The 20,283-nt window shown below is 52.7% G+C and overlaps 9 protein-coding genes across 9 annotated transcripts; 5 read left to right on the top strand and 4 right to left on the bottom strand.

The window, feature by feature from the left end:
- Nucleotides 1–1,137: 1,137 nt before the first annotated feature.
- BDZ83DRAFT_578413 (uncharacterized protein) lies at nt 1,138–2,009 on the bottom strand (the record flags this gene model as incomplete). Its single annotated transcript, XM_060505119.1, has 4 exons — nt 1,138–1,263; nt 1,317–1,654; nt 1,704–1,776; nt 1,857–2,009. The coding sequence occupies 4 exons, from the start codon at nt 2,007–2,009 to the stop codon at nt 1,138–1,140; spliced, it is 690 nt and encodes a 229-aa protein (XP_060364618.1).
- A 623-nt stretch (nt 2,010–2,632) lies between these two features.
- On the top strand, nt 2,633–3,144 carry BDZ83DRAFT_719807 (PWI domain-containing protein; the record flags this gene model as incomplete). The annotated part of the gene is made up of 3 exons (XM_060512211.1): nt 2,633–2,736; nt 2,789–2,879; nt 2,935–3,144. The coding sequence occupies 3 exons, from the start codon at nt 2,633–2,635 to the stop codon at nt 3,142–3,144; spliced, it is 405 nt and encodes a 134-aa protein (XP_060364617.1).
- BDZ83DRAFT_346472 (uncharacterized protein) lies at nt 2,945–4,223 on the top strand. The gene is made up of 2 exons (XM_060502490.1): nt 2,945–3,099; nt 3,150–4,223. The coding sequence occupies exon 2, from the start codon at nt 3,150–3,152 to the stop codon at nt 4,053–4,055; it is 906 nt and encodes a 301-aa protein (XP_060364616.1). The 5' UTR covers nt 2,945–3,099; the 3' UTR covers nt 4,056–4,223.
- A 1,372-nt stretch (nt 4,224–5,595) lies between these two features.
- BDZ83DRAFT_346183 (uncharacterized protein) lies at nt 5,596–9,528 on the top strand. The gene is made up of 3 exons (XM_060502489.1): nt 5,596–6,515; nt 6,572–9,124; nt 9,229–9,528. Exons 1-3 carry the CDS (start codon nt 5,787–5,789, stop codon nt 9,274–9,276), a joined length of 3,330 nt encoding a protein of 1,109 aa, XP_060364615.1. The 5' UTR covers nt 5,596–5,786; the 3' UTR covers nt 9,277–9,528.
- Nucleotides 9,529–10,771: 1,243 nt separating this feature from the next.
- Nucleotides 10,772–13,383, bottom strand: BDZ83DRAFT_752464 (Dynamin central region-domain-containing protein; the record flags this gene model as incomplete). Its single annotated transcript, XM_060514207.1, has 4 exons — nt 10,772–11,086; nt 11,143–12,765; nt 12,837–13,223; nt 13,285–13,383. 4 exons carry the CDS (start codon nt 13,381–13,383, stop codon nt 10,772–10,774), a joined length of 2,424 nt encoding a protein of 807 aa, XP_060364614.1.
- Nucleotides 13,384–14,472: 1,089 nt separating this feature from the next.
- Nucleotides 14,473–15,533, top strand: BDZ83DRAFT_346090 (CHCH domain-containing protein). Its single transcript, XM_060502488.1, has 5 exons — nt 14,473–14,654; nt 14,723–14,906; nt 15,000–15,034; nt 15,108–15,222; nt 15,299–15,533. The coding sequence occupies exons 2-5, from the start codon at nt 14,854–14,856 to the stop codon at nt 15,450–15,452; spliced, it is 357 nt and encodes a 118-aa protein (XP_060364613.1). The 5' UTR covers nt 14,473–14,654; nt 14,723–14,853; the 3' UTR covers nt 15,453–15,533.
- Nucleotides 15,534–16,225: 692 nt separating this feature from the next.
- Nucleotides 16,226–19,273, top strand: BDZ83DRAFT_699964 (LIM domain-containing protein). Its single transcript, XM_060511424.1, has 2 exons — nt 16,226–16,709; nt 16,775–19,273. Exons 1-2 carry the CDS (start codon nt 16,631–16,633, stop codon nt 19,075–19,077), a joined length of 2,382 nt encoding a protein of 793 aa, XP_060364612.1. The 5' UTR covers nt 16,226–16,630; the 3' UTR covers nt 19,078–19,273.
- Nucleotides 19,274–20,276, bottom strand: BDZ83DRAFT_622361 (ubiquitin family protein). The gene is made up of 3 exons (XM_060508328.1): nt 19,948–20,276; nt 19,569–19,821; nt 19,274–19,502 (listed from the first exon to the last, which is right to left on the bottom strand). The coding sequence occupies exons 2-3, from the start codon at nt 19,806–19,808 to the stop codon at nt 19,440–19,442; spliced, it is 303 nt and encodes a 100-aa protein (XP_060364610.1). The 5' UTR covers nt 19,809–19,821; nt 19,948–20,276; the 3' UTR covers nt 19,274–19,439.
- Nucleotides 19,803–20,276, bottom strand: BDZ83DRAFT_346083 (uncharacterized protein). The gene has a single exon (XM_060502487.1). The coding sequence runs from the start codon at nt 20,119–20,121 to the stop codon at nt 19,837–19,839; it is 285 nt and encodes a 94-aa protein (XP_060364611.1). The 5' UTR covers nt 20,122–20,276; the 3' UTR covers nt 19,803–19,836.
- Nucleotides 20,277–20,283: the final 7 nt, after the last annotated feature.

Raw genomic sequence — 20,283 nt, 5'->3', positions numbered from 1 at the left:
GCGTCAGCAAGGGCGCGGAGTAGATGAATTCGTACCGGAGAGAGGGATGGGTAGTGGGCTGTAAACTTTTCGACGTGTGGAAATCGTCACCGACTGATCGACTTTAGGGGGGGTTATGTTTTTGAGGATGGCGGGGGAGCTTGCAAGGAAGCCGTACTTCTTAAGCGAAAAATTCAGTCAGGCAGGCCAACGAAGTCGGGTAGGCACGATTGGGCTAGGCAAGGGTCACGTGCGGCGCTGTCTCGTCATAGCGGGGTCCCCTTTCAATGGGCGACGGCAAGTACGCTTCTCTCCATTTGTTCTTTCCTCCGGGCCGTTTCCATTTGGGTGACTGTATGTGTCCTTGCTGTTTCCTTGCCTCCTTCAGCAACAAGTTGGGTCCCATTGCTTCGGGCATTCGAAGATCACAAGCCTTCGCCGGCAGACCGCTCTCATCAAGAAATCCAAGGTTAGGAATTTCATTCAATTTGAGGGCTAATACATACTCGACGCGCTCAACAACTCTCATGCTCGTTTTATGGAAACTAGGTACCAAAGTCATTCTGAGTTCCGCCTTTCCGTCACTGTTTTGGGAGAGAGCGGCGTGGGCGGTCAATCCAGACACAGGTACGGCACCTTTGTGAGCCATCTATTGACATTCTTCTTTTACACCAGGACATTCAATCAATATCTCACATGTGTTACTACCAACATCATCCTCCGCCACATATCTCACAAAACCCCCTAAGCATCCGACACATGCAGCTGTCCCATCAGGCCGCGACTCGCTTTGTAATCCAACTACCAGTTTGCCTGTTCCCAATCGCTGCCTGCTCAGCCATGGCAGTCATCTGCCTAATGGTTGATCTAATGACTGCAGCCGGTGGCTTACACCAGGTCAGGTACCTAGTGAGTCTAGAAGCATGCCAGGCCACGTGGAGTCGGGGTGTCCTTCTGCCAATTGATCCTACCTTGTAAGCACCCAAGGCATTAGTGACTCTCACTGAACGAATTCCACAGCGCGCAGCCTTGTACTTTTCGGCATGAATCTTCGTGTCTTATGTCAGCGAAGTCGTCGCGAATCATGTAGGCCTACTGTACATACGGCGATATCAGATCCTCGTTTGGCCCCCGCAGCCCAAGCAATATATCCCTCTCTCACAAAGGTAGGATGTGACAGCCCAGCAAACCTCTGCCACCCCAGTTACGTCTCGGAGTCAAGGTTACGTGCAGCTCCTCCCGCGCCCCTTGGCTGGGCCGAGATACCCTGACCAGAACAGGTCGCTTTGTCTAGTTAAAGTCATATTCACACAAGTGCAGAGCAACAGTCAACTTACACCTTCATTCCCTTGTACGCATTCGGCCACCTTCTCAAGACTGTCGTGGTTTGAGCTGTTGACATAGCCGAATATGCGGATTTGGTCATTCGGCTTTAGGCCAGCTAACTCGGCTGGGCTTCCCGGAACCACAGTGTTGACCTTTGCGAATGGCTCCTCGAGCGGCTGAGATGCCGAATGATCTGCCAGGGTGTTGTTGGCACCCCCGGGGAGCGGAACTTCGGGTACCTCCTCTTCCTGCAAGCTGGCAAAGTGCTCATGGAGTTGTTTCTCAACCATGGCCATGAGCTCTTTGTAGTCATTGCGGAGGTGGATGATGCGGGCTCTGGTAGTACGCACTATTACAATCAGCAAGGTGCTAGATCTCTGCCACCAGAGGAGAAACACCTTGGGCAATATCGAGATCGGCTCTTGGAAAGCCATCTTGAGTTGTGAGAGGTGTGTTCATGTCAACCCCGTGCTGGCTCGCCAATTAGCTGATTACTCGCTTCTCCATGTTCGTCTCCGAACACTGAAGCGGGGGGTCTTGAAATCACAAACAGAGTCGAGGACTGCGCCCAGAGCTTTCAATTCAGCCTCCATGTTTTCCTTCTTCTTCTGTAGCTCGGCAAAAGAGAGGCGACCAAGGTCACCGTTCCTCGACGTCTTGCTGGCTGGGCCCGAGGGCACGGTTGGAGCGTGTATGTTGTCCATCCTGAGGGGCAATCCCATCATTGACCGGACGGGCCGATAGAAATGCGAGTGGGCTTAAGTGCGGTGAAAGGTCGGTTGCTGACTTTTTGCAAAGATGGCAGATGACTTCGTTCATGTCCCCAGTATTTGAGCTGGAATTGATGTTGGTGGACCTTAACTTCAACCCTCTTGGTTGGGGGTATTGCATCAACATATCCGTGGAGGACATCCAATCGTGAGCCCCGCGCCCCAAATCCGTGGGCAGCGTCATGGGGACCTGCCTAGCTAGCCGGGTACCGCAGGTGCTTAGGTAGGTACCTGTCCAGCCTTAGGTTCATTGAACGTGCCTGCCTACCTACCTAGGAGTGCTAGGGTACCCAGTATTGTGACTACCCATGCGCTGACTAACTCACCAGACCTGGTTGGAGCCTAAAGTTACTGCTCGTACCTGAGGCACGAGATGCGGTCTCGCTGGAACCCGACGCGTCCATCCAGCGTCCCGGTCCAGCTCCGACTCCAGCTCTAGGTTCAACCCCAGCCAGCTCCCGATCTCCTGCTAGACTGTCCTTGGATCGACGTCACAGCATCCATTTCTTCTTTCCTCCATCCTCTTACCCCATCCGCTTGTTGCCTCTCCGATCATCATGGCGACCGGCGTCGACGCAAAGCTCCTGAAGTCCACCAAATTCCCTCCAGAATTCAATCAAAAGGTTGACATGCAAAAAGTCAACCTTCAGGTGATGAAAAAGCACGAGCCTCGCCTTCCACTGTCATCCAATTGCTAACTGATTTTTTTCCAGGTGGATAGCCAGCAAAATTTCTGACATTCTGGGAAGCGAAGATGACGTTGTCATCGAGCTTTGTTTCAACCTGATCGAAGGGCCCCGATTTGTCAGTATTGTCTGCCTCGACCGGTTCTCGCGATTATCTTCTGACTTTCCTCCAGCCAGACATCAAAGCTTTACAAATACAACTTACGGGCTTCTTGGATAAGGACACGGCCCCATTCTGCAGGGAACTATGGAAATTGTTCTTGAGTGCTCAAACAAGCCCTCAGGGTGTGCCCAAAGAACTTCTCGAGGCCAAGAAGCTAGAGTTAATTCAAGAAAAAGTACGTATCAGCTTCACCCAAAGACAATTACATTCACTAACATAGACCAGATGGAAGCCGATCGCGCCGCAGACGAGGCACGACGCCGCCGAGGCGATATCGACAGGCGTCAACAAGATGGCCCGGCACCGAGAGATAGGGATCGCGGTGAACGCGGACGCGGCCGCGGCGGCGGTGGAGACATGTGGCGCGGTCGCAACAGTGACAGGGATTACGACCAAAGAGGTAGACACGGAGGACGGTTTGGTGGCAACAGGTCGCGCTCACCGGCTGCGAGGAACCGTGATCAGAGGGACAGAGGCTCATTCCGTGGGTCCACTAGAGACAGCTATGTCCCAAGGAATCGCGGTCTCGGCAGCCGAGTGCCTGGCCGTCGTCGCAACGACACGCGCTCTCCGTCTCCGGCATCCGCCACCTCACGGTCGCGCAGCCCCGATCGCAAGCGGGACTCGAGTCGTGGCTCACCCCCGGCCCCCGCCCGACGAACTCGTCGAGAACGCAGCGTATCCAGCCCCAGGCGTACGAGAAATCGATCGTTGTCACCGAGAAGGAGCCAGAGCAATTATCGCGAATCGCGAAGGAAAAGGAGATCTTCACGAAGCCCTTCGACGCCCTCAACATCGCCTGATAAGCGGGCGGCTGCAAAGCGCCGCAGATACTCCTCACCACGGAGCCGTTCACCAGGTCGTGAGAGACGATCCCGCAGTAGAAGCTCGAACTCAGCGTCATCTCGTAGTTCTAGATCCTGCAGCCGTAACTCTACGCGTCGAACTTCTCGGGGACGTGCAAGTCCGAGATCTCGGAGCAGCCCCCGACACCGCCACGATAGCAGCGTCTCTAGCTCTGCAGATCCCAACGGTCGCGGAGGAACAGCTGATGACATCAACGAGACTGATCGAGAGATCACAAGAGGCCAGGGAGAGAATGAGGCAAAAGAAAGCAGAAGACGCACTTGACAGCCTCGCTGCGTGGAGATCGGCTGATAGCTCTAAGAGGTGACTTCCAAACTTTGCACAAGTCTGAACAGGCCGATCCCTGCGCCACAAGACGATAGGTGGGTGGCGATGGTTGGAACAGCATCCGACAGCTCAAACAGGTCTTGCTAATCTGACACTGGCACTATGCAGATGCAACATTGCCAGGTCTTCCAGCGGCGATGGTGAAGGCAGAAGATCACGGGAGAATGATAAAAACAAACAAGAGACGCTAAGCTCGCATTTCGCCTCATTCACAAACGGCTAAGGCTAATCGTCTAAGAAGTTTTGCTGCATACCTTACACAAACAAACGAGCTCACTGGTCAAGGGGGTGAAGGGCCCAAGGCGAAGCCATTCGCTTAATTTGGTACGTTGACTGTATCTTCTCAAGTCCCATAGACATAAGGCACCTGGGGTATTCTGCCCACCTCTTCTGTGATGGTTGTTTACACAGTTCGGTCTCTACTACCTTGCCTTTCTTTTGTCTAAAAAAGTACCAAGAATGGCACGACACGGCCATGATTTTGATTCGCTATTTGGTTTGCCACGACCACCATTCCTATTTGATCCAGAGTCCAGGACGGCCCTGGACATGGGGAAAACATCAGACTCAAGTCGGCAATGACCACGCATTCGTAAGCTAGAAAGCCATGATCATCCCGATTAAACTAGTCTCCATTTTTAAGACAGATTTCTCTCCTACGAGCCAGATATCGGAATTGAATGCGGTGCATTTGCAACACCACTGAGTGCCTGTGACCTTAGCCTTTCGTTCGTGATGGAGACGTTAATCTGTAGCCACGCAAAACGCCAACTTCACATTCGATCCTCAGTCGTTGACCGTATACGCCGTTTCCCGGCGCGCAAGAGCGAATACAGCCGTCACGAACGTCATCTAAATTATAAGGCGATCTTATAGGCGTATTGAAATCCGCGTCTTGACTTAGATAGCTACCTTCGCGGAGGTACCTAGTTACGTCAAGGTACGTGATAGAGCTAGGGTACCTTGAGGCTTTAGCATGATCCGACTGGGTACGGACCTGAGGTACGTCTCCACTTAAGGACGACGCCCTGTAGCTCCGCGGCTCCGTGGCTCCGAGCTTCAATTGGCAACTAAGGTACAACCCGACATTGAACCGCCACTCTAATGCGTCTCATCAGCCATTTCAACTTCCTTCCAACGCGTCCTGTCACGTCGGTCAATCCGACCGCCCATCGCTCTTTCCCGAAACCATGTTACGCGAACTGAACGAGTAGCTGTGGCATTGTTTCTCCTTACTCACAAGCGTATGTGTCCGCTCACGCCTGACATTCCTCGTTTGGAGTGATCTCCAGGGAAAGGACTGTAGGTCTGGAGGCTCCTTTGTTCCCGACGTTCAATACTATTCCCAGACTGTACGAGAGTCATCTCACTATCATCTTTCTCTCAACCCCACAAACCCTCGGAGTCTCATAGCTGTGAGGGTCATATTTCCATCTGGCGGGCGGCTTTTGAGTCAGGTCCGACACAGAACGAATTGACAATAGATCATTCGTTGCGTGGCCCTCAAACTATCACGGTTTTCAGACCTGACAAGTGTACAAGCTCTCCAATCTCTCCCAAAACCTTTCTACTCTACCTTTCACAGTTGCTATTGGAATCCAACCCATCACACCCTTTCTTTTCTATTCTGCGTTCTGGTTGGGTATCTCATCCCCAAGAGAGGGTGCAATGGAGCTTTCCCCATTGCCTCACAGTCCAGCCGAAGACGATGGCATTACTGCTTCATCTCAGGCTGGTGCATCTTCAGACGATGTGAAGTTTTTCACGCCGAGGAACAATTGTCCCTCTAGTGTCAATATATCCGACCAAGCCGCCATGAGCTTGCAGGATCGGTCGAGCAGGGACAACAAACGAAAGGCTGCTTGTAGCATTGTGGAAGTCACTGAAACTAGCCAAGACCAAGGCATGTCCAAGAGGCTAAAGCTTGAAGTTACGAGGAGCAAGTCGCCTCAGTTGCCCGGGGACAGATCACTTCTTCCCTCTGGAATATGGCATCGAGTTTTCGCATTTCTCCCCCCTAGGAGCTTGGGTGCCCTGCTACGAGTTAACAAGCTTTTCAACGGGTATCTTGATTCTCACTCCGCTTTCGGCAACACTGCTCTTTACCCGGAAAATGCGTGTCTCCTCAAGCCCATGAAGCCAGATACAGTCTGGCAGCATTCAAGGAGATTGCACTATCCCAGAATGCCCTCCCCTCTGGGAAATCGGACTGAACTCGATATGTGGCGGCTATGCTGCACCAAAACCTGTCAATATTGCGGTGTTACAAAGCCGATTAATCAACAACAAGAGAATGCCGATCCCTGGCGCCCAGGGCCTGGAGTGCATGGTCTGGCAACCGTATTTGCATTTGGCGTCACCTGTTGCGGTCCCTGTCTTTTGAAGCATTCTGTGAAGGTCTGTTTTCTACTTGAATCACGTCATCTTTCGTCTTGAAACTAAACATTTCATAGGAGATCGACCTCTTACTTTCTTCCACAACCCCATCATCCCTCATCCCAGCTCTCGCCTTTGTCTTCGTCACACCCGAACTGCAGGCCATCCCATCGAGCACCTTGAAAACCAATGTGGGCGATAACAAGCTGGGAACTACAAAATTATACTCAGCCTCCAACATCACTGCCGTCAAGGAACAGTTAAATGTGGTTCAGAGCCTTGGGACAGCAGCCGTCGAAGAGTGGCTCAAGGGACTAGGCGCCCAGGGCAAAGAACTTAGAATTGATGCATCACGATGGGAGAAGTGGGCTGCGGCTGGCGGTCTGGCGCAAATGTGCCAGGGCGTGAAAACTCTGGGAAACGAGAGTAGTGATGAACTGCTGCAAGACCGAGAACTCGAACCACCAAAGTCCCCTCAAGATTCTTTGGAAGACCGAGGCTCAGAAGCCCGCAGTAGGTCAGATAAGACCCAAGAAGAGGCTGCTGCGCAGAAAGCATTACGGCGTGCTGAAATCGAGCGGCGCGCAATGTTACTCGACCCTCCTCTGCCACCCAATGTTGTTGTTCATATGCCTTCCTTCCAAGCAGCCATACAAATCACGGCCGCCTTGGACGAGAATGCGTGGAATACGCTGAAGCCCAAATTGCTGTCTCAACGAGCCGATGCCGAGAGGAACATCAACGTGGGTCCTACTAAATCTCGGAGCACCAGCATTGGAGGGAAGGTCGAGACAAAAAGAGAAGTCACAGATCAAGACTGGGACGATATCCAAGGCCCGGTACGGGCACGAATGTCAAAATATGCTGACGAGATTATCCGCGGTAGCTGGAATAAGGGTCGCAAAGTCAGCAAGGAGAATAGCCCACGTTTTGCAGCAGGGGTCCTCCTATCAGTGCGTTCAAGATTCTACGCCGATGTCGCGAAAGACGCGGCGGATGCTATCGCAGCTGGGCGGCGGCCTGTTGTCGATCCCCAAGATGGCCCTTTTACACAGAAGCTCACTCTGGAGAACATGAAGTGGGTATTTGATATGAAGATCAAACAGCATACCGAGTCGCATAGGAAGGAGTTGTTTCTTTGCAACGGTTGCGAAAGCCATAGGTTCTACGGATTCGAGGGGGTCATACAACACTATGCCGCAAAGCATACCAAAGCCCTCAGTCTCGGCAACATTGTTGTTCACTGGAGAGCTGAGTGGCCAGAGCAGTCTATATTCAAACCCCACGGCCGATCGACCAAAGATTCTCAGCAAGCCGCAGGAAAGGGAACCGCCCAAGGTTATGCGGCGACAGGATCCCGGCCACCTCGAGGTCATGATACTCTTAGCCGGAGTGGTAGCCTCCTACCTAGCTCTGTGTACCGTTTTCCTTCCGACCAAGTTCCGCCCCTTTCCTATCAAGCACCACAAGCCGCCCCGTACAATCCGTTACCAACATACAATACAAATGCCAGCATACCGCGTGCGCCCTACCTACCGCCGAACTTTGAGCCGTCTGGCGCCCCCCAATTCTATCATGTGGGATCTTCTAGCTTTGGACCCATGCCTCCTGGCCCCCAAGAGCACCCTCTACACATGCTAGGAACACCATATGTTGGGCAGCCGCATAGCACTCTTCCGCATCAAGGCAATTCTCAGCCACCATCTGCTGTACCACAAGGAATGCCTTTTACGTCATCGTATACCACTCAGTTGGAAAACCTGGCCCGGATCGCGAGAGACATTTGGAACTCGCTGAGCACAACTAGGGATTTACCTGGGCCCTTGAGAGTATACATCACGATACACCATGTGGTCAAACGTTTCTGGCACAAATTTGGCGAGACTCCCTCGTTGCGGATGTTCAATGATGGGTTATCAAACAATAAGGCTATGCGTCCAGTCCGCAATATCAACGGACTGAGGTGCAGATCCTGTATTATGGGTCTAGGGCCACCAGTTAATCCAGAACGCGCCATATTCTCTCTCCCGCAGCTCGTCAATCACTTCGAAAACCAACATGTCGGATCCCAGCAGGTGGGGCACAGGAGTGAGCCAGGCCTCGATTGGACACAAGACATGATCTTGATGCCGGATGTATCAGAAATTCCTGACTTGAATGCCGTCATTGGCAGCAAGGGACACAAGTTCAACCTCGTCAACGAAGCAGTCCCTTGGGTCTTCAATAAACCCAGCAGGCCTTTACAACAGTATGGAGTCGCATGGCCTCTGGGCGGGGTGGTACAGCCCAGCGATCCAGATCAGACCGCGAATGAAAATTGGCACACCTACACCATGCATGCAGATGCTTCCATCGATGAATGCGCCCCCTGGCATGGTCCTGGAGCCATTCGAGAACCACCTATTGTGGGTCAAGAACAACAACGCCGAGACACGCAGCCCTCAACTGAAGATTATGATCGAAGATCTACAACGTTCCCCTATAAGCCACTGATCACTTCTCACGAAGCACGTGACCCAGGACAGACCCTTCAGTCCTCAAGCGTTGACCCTCGCCGACAAAGCTCTTGGGGCGCATTTCCGACAGAGTTTGAACATAGGGGCACCGCTTACTATGACAGTGGGCATCCTGTAGGTGGCAACAACAAAACATATCATCACATGCCGTCAGGCTACTTCTCAAACCGTACTCCAGCATTGGCTGACCAAAATTACCATGGGTACCGCGAGCAAAGTCGAGCCCCCGACCGAGTCTTGGCCGAATCTCGGTACAGGCATGGTAGCAGATACCCAGTTGAGGAGGAAGAGAGAGTCGTTCGTACGTTGGATCAGTCGAGGTTGGTTCGGTCACGCCCATCACTTGACCGAGAGCAATTACTGCCGCAGGACACAAGACCAGGCTCAGCAAGATGCGCCCCAGTAATTCCTCATTCTTCAAGGTCCGTCGAGCTAGATTCTGCACGTCCATCAGCAGGGGACCCCGATGACTTTAGCTTGACTGCTGCTCTCGAGTCGCATCTTGCTCGAGATCGTGACGCGCTGGCTCGGGTATCCAAGCCTGGGCTGTTGGGGCGCGAGGCAGTTCATCAAGAGCGCCAATCCACAGCGCGCGACGGTCCCCCATCGGACTTTTCCAACAACCCTGAACGACACATGGAAGTAGAAGTCTTTGATGACGCTCGCCGTGGACACTCCACACGATACATCGCAGAATCGCATGGAGTCCGTCACGCCGGACATGCTTCTGAGGTGCCGACGTACTACCATAGGCCGACGGTGACTGAAAATGCAGGTCGCAGCAGCGATCACCGCAGCGCAGCGCGCTACACGAGCGCGACTCGTCCTCAGTCTGCAGGGTATGAGGAGACTTATGAGATTGTACACGTACGAGATGCAGAGGGAGAATACATCGTTCGTCGGCCGATTCTACGAGAGCGAGAAACGCATCGGGTTTTATACGAAGATGACACTCGTCTCCATCCGAACAGAGAATCACACCACAGTCACGATGCTCTGTACGACTCGATGGGCCGGATTCCCGTTCCTGGCGAGCAGCGAGATATTTTTCAAATGCGCGAAGCTTCCACTACAGGAGCCCAGTTCAGGATTGCCCCGTCATCGTATGCAGAATATGACCCAAACAACCCGGCGCTAAGAGACCAGCAGAATACTAGCTAGACATTGGACTTTCAGATGGGATGGGAATAGCAGAACACAGTAGTCAAATGTAGCCGAAGAGCACCGTGCTCTACTTTATTTTCGTCGTACCAAATCTGTCTCTCTACCGAAAAAGTTGAGCATCAAGCCCAACTACTGGTGATTGCTACCGATAAATGGGCAAAGTGCGTGTATGTATGAGGCGAATCTCTCCAGGTTGGCTTTCACGTTCTCTGAGTGCACTACAATATACCCATAGCGTGATATTAGTCTGACTTTATTGAAGTTGAGGATCTTCTATTACACACTTCTTCGACACAAAAAGGTACATGATAGCCACCCAGCAGACTGATATGAGGTACAGCACAACGATCATGGCATCGTTTCTCAGACATCCATAAGCCTTTTCCGTCGGAAACGCCCCCTGACGTAGACCTCGCCTTTTATCCGCCTGACGAAACCAAGAGTGTACATCCGTGTGCTCGACACACACTGAAGGAGGAAGTGGAGAAGAAAGAGAGAGAAAAAGAGAGGGGGAGAGGCAGAGGGATAGAGAGAGTGCTAACGCAAACATATGGCGCCGGTTTCACCAAGATCTGTTTCTTCTTTTCCAACACGTATCTATAACACTTCACCGATGATCTTGGCCGCCTCTCTGTAAGTCTGAAGTAGCTTCTCGCACTTCTCACGCTCCTTCTTGACACCGTCGTCTTCGTACAGAAGCTCCTCAAACAGCGCCTCCTTGTACAGCTCGCTGACAAGTCGGTTCTGGACTACATCCTTGCAGTGATTCACCAACAGGTGCATGACAGCCTTGGGAACTTGATCTGCAATCGACTCGCGCACAATGTTGAAGTAGGAAGAGATAAGTGCTCGGATAAGCTCCGTCTCCATGGCTTCCCGTTCTGTCATGGCTGGCTCGCCGCTAGCCGTACCCTGGATATTGAATTAGTACTCATCAATGAAAAATAAAAGATCGTGGAGAGACCTACGAAGAGGGAGCCGTAATCTATGGATTGCTGGGGCTTGCCAAATTCCAGCTCGTCCCGGGACGAAGATTGTGCCGGGGCACGCAAAGCCACCTTGTCTTCAGCTCGCCGGATGCTCTGTGAAAATGTGGGCTCGGAGCTCTGGCTAACGTGCCGGGCGATGGAAGAGTTGGGCGATGATGCTGCTCCAATCGCAGAAGCACCGTCCTTGCCAAAGAAGTAGGTCAAGAAAGAGTCGCGCGCGCCGCCCAGGCCCTTATCATTGAATCTTGACGGAGAAGCTGACCTTGCCCCGTTAAGTGCCGCATTCAGACCGGTGGTGCCGTTTTCCCGCACGCCAGGTGACAAGCTGCGCGCGCCCTTAGTTGCCTGCTTCCGAAGAGAATTCGATTCGGCCTTTTCGACGACAGCCGGCTCTTCCTCCTCGCCCTCGGGGCCTTCGGTGCCATTAGCGCCAAGCTCCTTAAGACGCCTCTTCTCCCGTCTCTCCCGCTCTTCCTGAATCAAACGCTTTCGCTCCCTCTCCTGTTTGTTGCTGACAACGTGACTCATGGCAGCGGCGGCACCCAGGAAGTTGGGATGGTTAGTGTTAATGTACGCTCTTTGGATCGAAATCAAAGACTCGACATAACCAGAGGTCGGCCCTAAGCGTTCTCGCAGCAAGTCTGACACGACCTCAATCAGCTTAGCTTGCAGTCTCGGGTATCGAGACAATTCGGTTGAGCCGCAGGTATGACAAATTTTGATGAGCTCCTCGTAAACAAGCTCTACACATCGCTGACTAGGAATCTCGAGAAGCTTGATCTGAGGCTTAACGAGAAGGTCAAAGGCCATTTCGGGTACGAATAGACTGGGACGGGGACCGGTGGAATTGCGAATGGCTGTTCGAATATCAAGGGCGGAAAGATTCGAAGTCGGGTCGATGGATTCTAGAGACATGCCAAAGACGGAGTTGAAGATATAGTAGATACGAGCGCCGCCGCAAAGCTCCTTGGTAGATATTTCAGTCGAGGTACCGTCAATTGATGAGATGAATGACGTGGCAAAACGTGTCATTTGCTGCAAGATGAGGGATCCACGGTGCTCCTTGCCGCTAAAGTGCATATCGCCATAGCTTGCCAGTTCCTGTTGAGTCTGTCCCATGAGAGTGTTGAGCCGAGCTTTGATATCCGGCATGCGCTCGCGAATGTGAGCCATCAAGGTCGTATTCAGCGTCTTGGCCAGGTAGTGAGTGCCGCATCGACTGGCAATGTTCCGGTAGGCGGGGTGGTGTCTGAAGAACTCAGATTCGGCCTTGAGAGCTTCCTCCATGGGCTTGGCGCCCTGAATGTCCTGCTGAGAGCGGTTGACGACACCGATGAAACCAAGCTTCAAAGGGTACACACGGCCAGATAGGATATCCAATGCATTCGTGCCATGATCCATGAGGTCCACCTTGGTAAGCACGCCAATCGTCCTCCTACCAAGAGGGTCGACATGTCGTGCGAGCTTGAGAGCCTCCGAGTTCACAATATCAACATTGGCAGGAGATACGGCAAGTACAATACTGTTCGGCTTGGCAATGTACTCGGAGATAAGATTCCGTGTCTGCTTTTCGATGTCTGTAGGTTGATCGCCAATAGGAACCTAAGAGCTTGTGTTAGAGTATGCCAGATATGTGATGCTGGGCACCGAGAGAGGCAAGCATGTTGGCATACCTTGGTGAGGCCGGGAAGATCAACAAGTGTCAGGTTGAGCACATGTGGCGAGTATATCTTGAGGTTAATGGGTTGTCTGTTGATGCCTTTGTTGTTGCCCGCCACTCGTGCCGTTTCGTTTTCGATCTCGCGCTTTACATCCGAAAAGTCATTGAAGCGGCGGTTCGGAATATGGTGAAACTCGGCCCATTCGGATCGTCTGGCAACGTCGGGAGATTTGTAGGGGTCAGAGGAAGGGTCGAAGGCACTCTCGTCCTCAGATACGTTGATGAGTTGCAGGATCAGGGGTCGTCGAGTACAGATGCCACTGCCGCGGGGCAGAAAGTCACGACCGACGATGTTCTCGAGGACGGAGGATTTTCCGGCTGACTGTGAACCAACTACGACCTGCTCAAATGTCAGCGATTGGGCATGTAGACAGCTCATGCACCACGACTAGACGACGTACAATCTGGGGGAGATCGAGCGAGTCACTGCCAATAGTATTGAAGACTAGGTCTTGCAATTTGTTGACAGTGCCGAGAAGGTCGTCTCCTAGGGACGCCATGGTGATTGGGTGACGCTAGGAGGTAGAGACTCCCACAAAATCGGGTTGGAAGAGGTGATGGTGGTGAGGTGTGAAGCACCCGTGGATGTCGAGGAGAGCTTGGGAGGCGAAATAGTGGAAGCTCCTTCACAGGGCGAAAGGCCAGGCCAAACGGGGAGTCTGCAGCGCAGGGCGACGCAAAACAAGGCAGGGCACCTAGTGCAGGTGAAGGGAGCAAGCGCAGGCTCGTCGGGAGTGGTCGGCTGCCTCTGGAGGTTGAGGGCGAGGCAGATGATGAAGAAAACTGCAAAATGGAGAACGAAGCCCCTTCTGACGAGATGGAGTTTTTGGGCGAGGGGGGGCTTTGCTCGAGCCGATGCGCGTAGATGCTCTCCGGCGTGTCGTTCAATTTCGAGAATTCATGCGCGATCCACCATGTCGCCTACGCAGAAAGCTCCGACAAACGACAAGGCACGTAAATGCTTATGGGTTGGTACAGTGGAGGAGAATAGTTCTCAGTATTAGCTAATACACATCCATGGATCCATTAGTCCCTGACACCTCAGGCTCGGTTACATCACTATCAGCACCTACTCCGTACAAGCCAGCATATTTCTAAGTAAGCTAATTCAGAGGGTGAGAAAAACATTCATCGTGGTGAGGCTTTTTTCCAAGAAGATGAAAAGAAAGACACTTTCCGTAGTCTGTCTTTCAGTGGGTTTTTTTTTCTATCACAAAAAGCCTACAGACTTTTTTGTCTTTTCCTTCCTCCCTCGGTTTGTATGCAGGTAGCTGGCGGCTCCATCATAGTAAGAACGGAAGTATTAACTGGGCATGGACCGAGAGATTTCTCTCTGCCGGAATATTCCAATGGCAACACTACATATAAGAGGAGATCTGTCTATTGAATCTTGATTCTGAGGTTCGCACCTATTCATACGCCTTCCCCCCTCAGCTGCCGTAGCTTGCGTAGCTAGTTAGCTACCTTGGGGGGGTTCTTCGGGCAAGGTACTTAGCGACAGGTGCTCTGAAAAGGCCATAGCGTCCGGTCGTATTCCGTAGACTCGTGGGTGTCACCGGGTGCCAAGGAGACATTGTCTGTACGTTGGTACCTCAGGTACCTTAAAGAATCGACCAATGTCGTTCCACCCACCTTTGTCGCCCTCCCTCTACGTAGCCAACGATTCCCCTACAGGGCCAGCGCATGTGAGCTTTTCTGCAACTTGAGCAAAAGAAGCAATCGAGAATCTCATACATAAGGTAGACGATACAAGCATTTAATACCTGCTAAGGTAAGTCAGGCTACGGCACCGTTCTGCCCGAGCTCCGGATACTCAGATTTCTCATCATCAATGCTCAGGCCCAGATAAAGATATCCAGGCCCAGCAACTTCTTCTCAGCAACACAGCGGCAGCTTTTCAAGACAGCCTCTCAGCTGGAACTGCGTTGAATCATTTGTCATTATCGAATCTCAACCGCATTATCTCTACCATGAGTCAACTTGGTGGTCCAGGTTCTCGACAAGCCAATGCCAAGCCTATACCGTTCGTACCTGACCCGGCCCTTCTTCACAACAGCCAATGCAATATGTAAGGTGGTGCAGGCTAACGTGTGACAACCTTTTTTTTGTTGCCCAGTCCTCAACGTGGCAGTTTCCCACTTGATCATGATGGTGAGTTGCGAAATATTTACCCCAATCCACTGTGTCTTTGAGGTCCTTGGTCTGCTAACGCGCACCTGATCAGGCGAATGCAAGCATGTTATAGCTACGTATCTCGAGTGCATCAAGAAAGTACGAGGAGTAAACGACGCTGAATGCCGCGACCTTGCTAAATCCTACCTTGCATGTCGGATGGATCGGTAAGTCTCCTTTTGTCTATGCGACTGTGGACGAAACGGTGGACGACATTCTGACTACTATTGACTCTGGCCTCAGAAATCTCATGGCCAAGGACGAGTTTAGAAATCTAGGCTTCGACAATGGACCGAAACCAGCAAACGACCCAAGCGGTCTGGGTTTAAGCCAAGCTCAAGCCCAGGGAAGTACTGGCAAGGACAAGGACGCAAAGCCCGGCGAATTAAGATGGTAATATGACGGGTCGTTGGAGACTCTTCAGCTGATAGCTCCTCTACATGTACATTATTCACGGATTCCATACCGAGAGGGCATTTCTTTGCATTGCAACGAATTTGTGGGGATCTTCAACAACGTGGTTGCTTGACAACGCAGATGTGTAAGAAATTGACAATATATGAGCCATTATGCGCGGCAAAGAAAGTCATGCACTCTGCCAACGGACCCAGGAGCATCGCGCCGGGAGCGTCACCCTGTGCATGGTAAAGCCCAAGGCAAGGTACGGCATGTTTGTTTACGTTCACTTTGGTCTCAGGCACAACCATCACCCATTCTGACCTAGACTGGCGCGCTTGCTTTTGGGACAAGCTGGTCAAGACATGCTGGATTGCCCAAAATCTCAATTCTCATAGACTTGAGATAGGTATGTAGGCATGTAGCTATCTGATGAGGCACATTGGCGCGTATACAATTGCTCCTGAGGGCTATGTGGAATACAGAACGCGAGGTATAGACTCAGCATGGAAACATGTTCTCAAGTTGGGATACTTATAGAGGTAAAGTGGTTCCTTTCAAAAGAAGTTGACACAGGATCACGGGCATAAGCCATCATCTGGAGGCGTCTGCCACTGTGGAGCTGTCATTGTGGTTGTCTCCCTGAGAAGCGCTGGGAACACTCTGGACTGTGCGAGGGGCTAACCTGGAAGGGCATCAGATCACACTGCACCGAGGTGACTCCCTTAAGTCCAGGGCGTGTCCCCGACGACGGCACAGAGCCCCGTAGGTAGCCAGGCAGGTCAACTTAAGCTCACCCGAACCCCGTCGACATCGATGTTTCATTGTCGCAGAAGAGAGAGTCATCGTTGCCCCGACAACATCTCACGCCAAATACCTTCCCTCACCTTAGCTACGGATGGATGGCTCAAGTATAACTTCATCGCCGTCAATCGGAACCCCCCTCTGTCAAAGTGTCACAAAAAGACTGAGTCTTTCCCTTTCATTCATAAGTAGATGCATCATCGTCATCTATTCATACATCCATAGCCAAGCGAATCCACTAGACCTTCACCGCATGTTCCCCAGGCACCGCATCAATCTTCACCCTGTTCCCACTGCCCACTGCCCACCGCCACCACCATTTCCCGTCTCCACTGCTTGATCGACGACGTGCTCGCCGCACGCCAGCTCTCCATCATGCATCGCAGACAGAGCACTGAGAAGACGAGGAAGGTGACTCCTCCATCGCCAAGCTACATGAATAACGAACAATTCGGTGAGAAATGCTTCTGAATGCTTCTCTGCTTCTGCCTGTCATGAATGCTAATCCCAACTCCTCAGCCGCCTACTTGGCAAACCTCCGATCCAACAGAGTCGCCCGCCCCGGCGGAGCAAGGCCTCTGCCGCCTTCCTCTGCAAGCATACGATCAAAACGCCCTTCAATCGAACACAGCGTTTCCGAGCCCCTTCCTCGAAGCGAAAGTCCTGCACTCTCCACTCCAGGTTCTATCGATGTATCACAACCGCATCCCTCTTCTATGAACGCCAGCGTATCATCCCGTCATTCAATTCCGAGCACTCAAGGACGAGAGTATCAACCTTACCGCCCAACATCACCTCTGAAGCCCTCTCAGGTTGTGCCCACTGCTACCTATATGGAAAGAGGACAGCGATGGATGGAAAAGGAAGAGGCCGTGTCACTTCGACATGCCATGGAAGACATGTCCATTAAGAACGGCGAACAACACGTCGAGGATGAAGCCGCGGAGACGCCAGACGACGAAACACGTATCTATAATGCTGCGCTCGACGAGGCCTCAGAACTGGTCTGGCGGCATCAGAATGGAGTTCGCCCTCCTGACAAGGACGCCCCGTATCGGTACAAGCCTCACCTCAGAAAGAACAGCTATGCTCATGCTCGCACCGCGAGCGTGGGCAAACATGCTGACGGCGCTCATCCATCCGGCCTCGCTAGGGACAAGTCCAGGTCGGTTTCTGGCAGCTCTACCGACAGCGATGGTCACTCTCGGCGAAGTCGGCCCTCCTTGGCTTTGTCACGGAATAGCGTTGGGGGGGAGAGTCAGAGTCCCGAGCGGCCTTCAATGGACTTGGGAACTTCAGGGCCAACCGGTGCCCGACCCCTTCCGAAATCCAGAGGCTCGGGTCAGCGTCGCAGCAGTATGAAGCGGAACATCAGCGGCGAAGTTCAAAGGCCATTTTCCGGTGACCAGATCTGGGAAGAGCCAGAAGCCAATGCCCGGGAAGACAAGGTCAAGACGAAGTCAGCGTCGGCAGCAGACTTATCTTTGGTGGACAAACCAGAAAACCCCCAGAATCAAGTCCGATTTGCTACAAACTCACAGGCGACCCGCGTTGGACCCTGGAAACCCAGGTGCAATGTAGAGATTCAACGGAACCCACCGTCTCAGTCGCGCAACCCACAGTACACCACCAACACGTCGGCTCCGAAGCTTGTGGTGGACGACCTGGTACCCAAGAAGAACGGCATAGAGATACGCAGTGAAGATATCCGAGGGGCCACAAGTATGAAGCTGAAGGACCGCAGCGCGAAGTTGCCTACGCCCACGGCTGTCAGTGATCGCCCTGGTCGGCCGATTGTAAGCTTCGACTCGAAGTGGAAGGCTCCAGACGAGAGAACTGATGCTAGGCCAGGAGCCGCGAGCCAAAACAGCCAGCCGATGGAGATTCCTTCTATCGTGGTGGCGCCGGAGGAGCCTCCGTCGGACAGAGCACGCAGCAACCCGATCGTTCCGGTCATAAATATTGACGGGGTGGATGAGCCAGCTGGTTCTAGTCCCGGCATACCTTGCATAGTCACCCCCGACGACGATGAATCTTCGAATCCGAGGCCGCGACCCTTGCCTGACCCCAAGACAGCATCCAGAGCCCACCCTTTCCGGCGCCCGCAACGTCACTGGTCGCCAGCCCCTGGCGCGGGCAAACACTCAACCGCTTTGTGTCACGAATGCGCATTCCCCATTGAAGGTAGATTCGTCGCTCTGGGCGGATCGTCAGAGCGCTTCCATCCCCAGTGCTTTAGCTGCTTTGCTTGTGGTACTGGTCTCGAAGCCTTGGAGATTAGCCCAGAGCCAGAGGCTCACCGCCAAGAGCGCCTTGACAGAATCCAACGTCGCGCCCATGGCGAGGTATTGGAAGAAACGCCAGGCAAGACCATGGCCGAAGACGGCGACGAGCGCTTACGTTTCTTCTGCCATCTTGATTGGCACGAACTTTACGCACCGAGATGCAAACACTGCAAGACACCCATTCTCGGGGAGCACGTTGTCGCCTTAGGAGAACATTGGCACTACGGACACTTCTTTTGCGCGGAATGCGGCGATCCATTCGAGAAAGGCATGACTCATATCGAAAAGGACGGGTATGCGTGGTGTGTCAACTGCCAGACAAAGAGGACAGAGAGAAGGGCGCCCAAGTGCAAGAAGTGCAAGACTGCTGTCATCGGACAATACATCCGAGCGCTGGGCGGTGAGTGGCATGATGAGTGTTTCCGCTGTGCTTCCTGCCAGGGCGGTTTCGACGACGGCCAAATCTTTCCTAAAGAGGTTGGTGACAGGGTGATGGTGCTATGCACAGGATGTCGCATGATAGAACTAAAGGCATAACGATGTCGACGAGCAGACTGTTGAGTTGGGCGTTATTTTGAGTTGTCTAGGATAGGAGTTAGGACCATGGAATAGGGGAAGCGATTGCGCTTTTGTTGTCGGTTAGCATTCGGTTTTGTTTTCAGCTTGAGTAATGGGCATAGCGTTTGGCTGGATAAGGTACTCTAGGGGAAGAGGTGAAAAAATTAAGTGGTTAAAGTCATAATCGTCATTGACTGTCTTCATATGGCCCTGTTGGGAGAATCCGTTGCATCCATGTACGCCATTTGCGACAGCCGAGGCCTTCTCAAGAAGCAAGAAAATCCATCGCTCCTTCGACTACTCCCACCGTGTATTTTGCCGTTATTCTTGCCTCCGTTTGACTACAGAGAACCGCCGACCTGCTCCTGGTGCACCTCGAGAGTGTCTCCGTCCGCCATCTCGAGCTGGTAGTGCCACTCGCGTTAGTATTGCGTGCAATGTCGGGGGCAAGCTGCGTAGCCAGCACTTACCGTGTCTGGGGTATCCGTGGGTTGGACACGCTGGCCCTCGAATAGGAACCGAACAGAGTTCATAGCCTTGCCTTGTCTCTCGCAGAAGGCCGTCATAAGTTTGTCCAGCTTGGTAGAGCGCTTGATTTTGAAGAAGACCTCGTTGTTGTTGTCGGTAACCTTGATGTTCAGGTGCTCGACGGCGGGCGGAGCATCTTGACCGCCAGCAGACGGGCTTCCGTTCTCGTGTTCGCCAGACATTTTGTGAGTATCGCTGACGAGGTAAAAGTTAGCATCGGCACAAGACTGTCGTCGGTCGTTTGGACTTTGGAGGGGTCAACGGGTGGATTGATGGAGGTCGAATGATGGGTGGGGTGCTGATGGTTTGGTTTCCACCTACTTTGCGCTGCAGAGCGTAGTCGCGAGAGCGTGAGGGATCGCACGCGTGTGGCTGTGATAGCTCGGGCGTTGGGCTTATGAAGATCGCGGAAAGAGAAGCACGCGATGTTGTGAAGAAGGAGACTTGTAGAATTGACGAAAGGCGGAAGGTGGGGAGCAGTAGTGGGAGGCGCATCTGAGTCCGAAAGACTGGCGCACTAAGTCCTTAGAGAGGTAGGCAAAGACACTGGCAGGGTGGAAGTGGGATAGTAGGCAATTGATTGGGCGAAGTGGAGCCTGGATTTTTTAAGGCTTACCTGAGGTAGTACACTTTCCCACCCCAGATGTCGCCTGCCTA

Source organism: Colletotrichum acutatum (assembly GCF_030867785.1).
Source record: "Colletotrichum acutatum strain CBS 112980 chromosome Unknown BDZ83scaffold_50, whole genome shotgun sequence".
NCBI lineage: Eukaryota > Fungi > Ascomycota > Sordariomycetes > Glomerellales > Glomerellaceae > Colletotrichum > Colletotrichum acutatum.
The sequence above is the reverse complement of the archived record's forward strand: the minus strand, read 5'-3'. Positions and strand labels throughout refer to the sequence as shown.

Coding starts and splice junctions, on each gene's coding strand:
- BDZ83DRAFT_346472 (XM_060502490.1), top strand. CDS start 3,150: ATGGAAGCCGATCGCGCCGCAGACGAGGCACGACGCCGCCGAGGCGAT.
- BDZ83DRAFT_346183 (XM_060502489.1), top strand. CDS start 5,787: ATGGAGCTTTCCCCATTGCCTCACAGTCCAGCCGAAGACGATGGCATT. Junction 6,516..6,571: donor TTTTGAAGCATTCTGTGAAG/GTCTGTTTTCTA, acceptor AACATTTCATAG/GAGATCGACCTCTTACTTTC. Junction 9,125..9,228: donor ACTATGACAGTGGGCATCCT/GTAGGTGGCAAC, acceptor CCGCGAGCAAAG/TCGAGCCCCCGACCGAGTCT.
- BDZ83DRAFT_346090 (XM_060502488.1), top strand. CDS start 14,854: ATGAGTCAACTTGGTGGTCCAGGTTCTCGACAAGCCAATGCCAAGCCT. Junction 14,907..14,999: donor GCCAATGCCAAGCCTATACC/GTTCGTACCTGA, acceptor TTTGTTGCCCAG/TCCTCAACGTGGCAGTTTCC. Junction 15,223..15,298: donor CTTGCATGTCGGATGGATCG/GTAAGTCTCCTT, acceptor CTCTGGCCTCAG/AAATCTCATGGCCAAGGACG.
- BDZ83DRAFT_699964 (XM_060511424.1), top strand. CDS start 16,631: ATGCATCGCAGACAGAGCACTGAGAAGACGAGGAAGGTGACTCCTCCA. Junction 16,710..16,774: donor CATGAATAACGAACAATTCG/GTGAGAAATGCT, acceptor CCAACTCCTCAG/CCGCCTACTTGGCAAACCTC.
- BDZ83DRAFT_622361 (XM_060508328.1), bottom strand. CDS start 19,808: ATGTCTGGCGAACACGAGAACGGAAGCCCGTCTGCTGGCGGTCAAGAT. Junction 19,503..19,568: donor CCACGGATACCCCAGACACG/GTAAGTGCTGGC, acceptor TGGCACTACCAG/CTCGAGATGGCGGACGGAGA.
- BDZ83DRAFT_346083 (XM_060502487.1), bottom strand. CDS start 20,121: ATGCGCCTCCCACTACTGCTCCCCACCTTCCGCCTTTCGTCAATTCTA.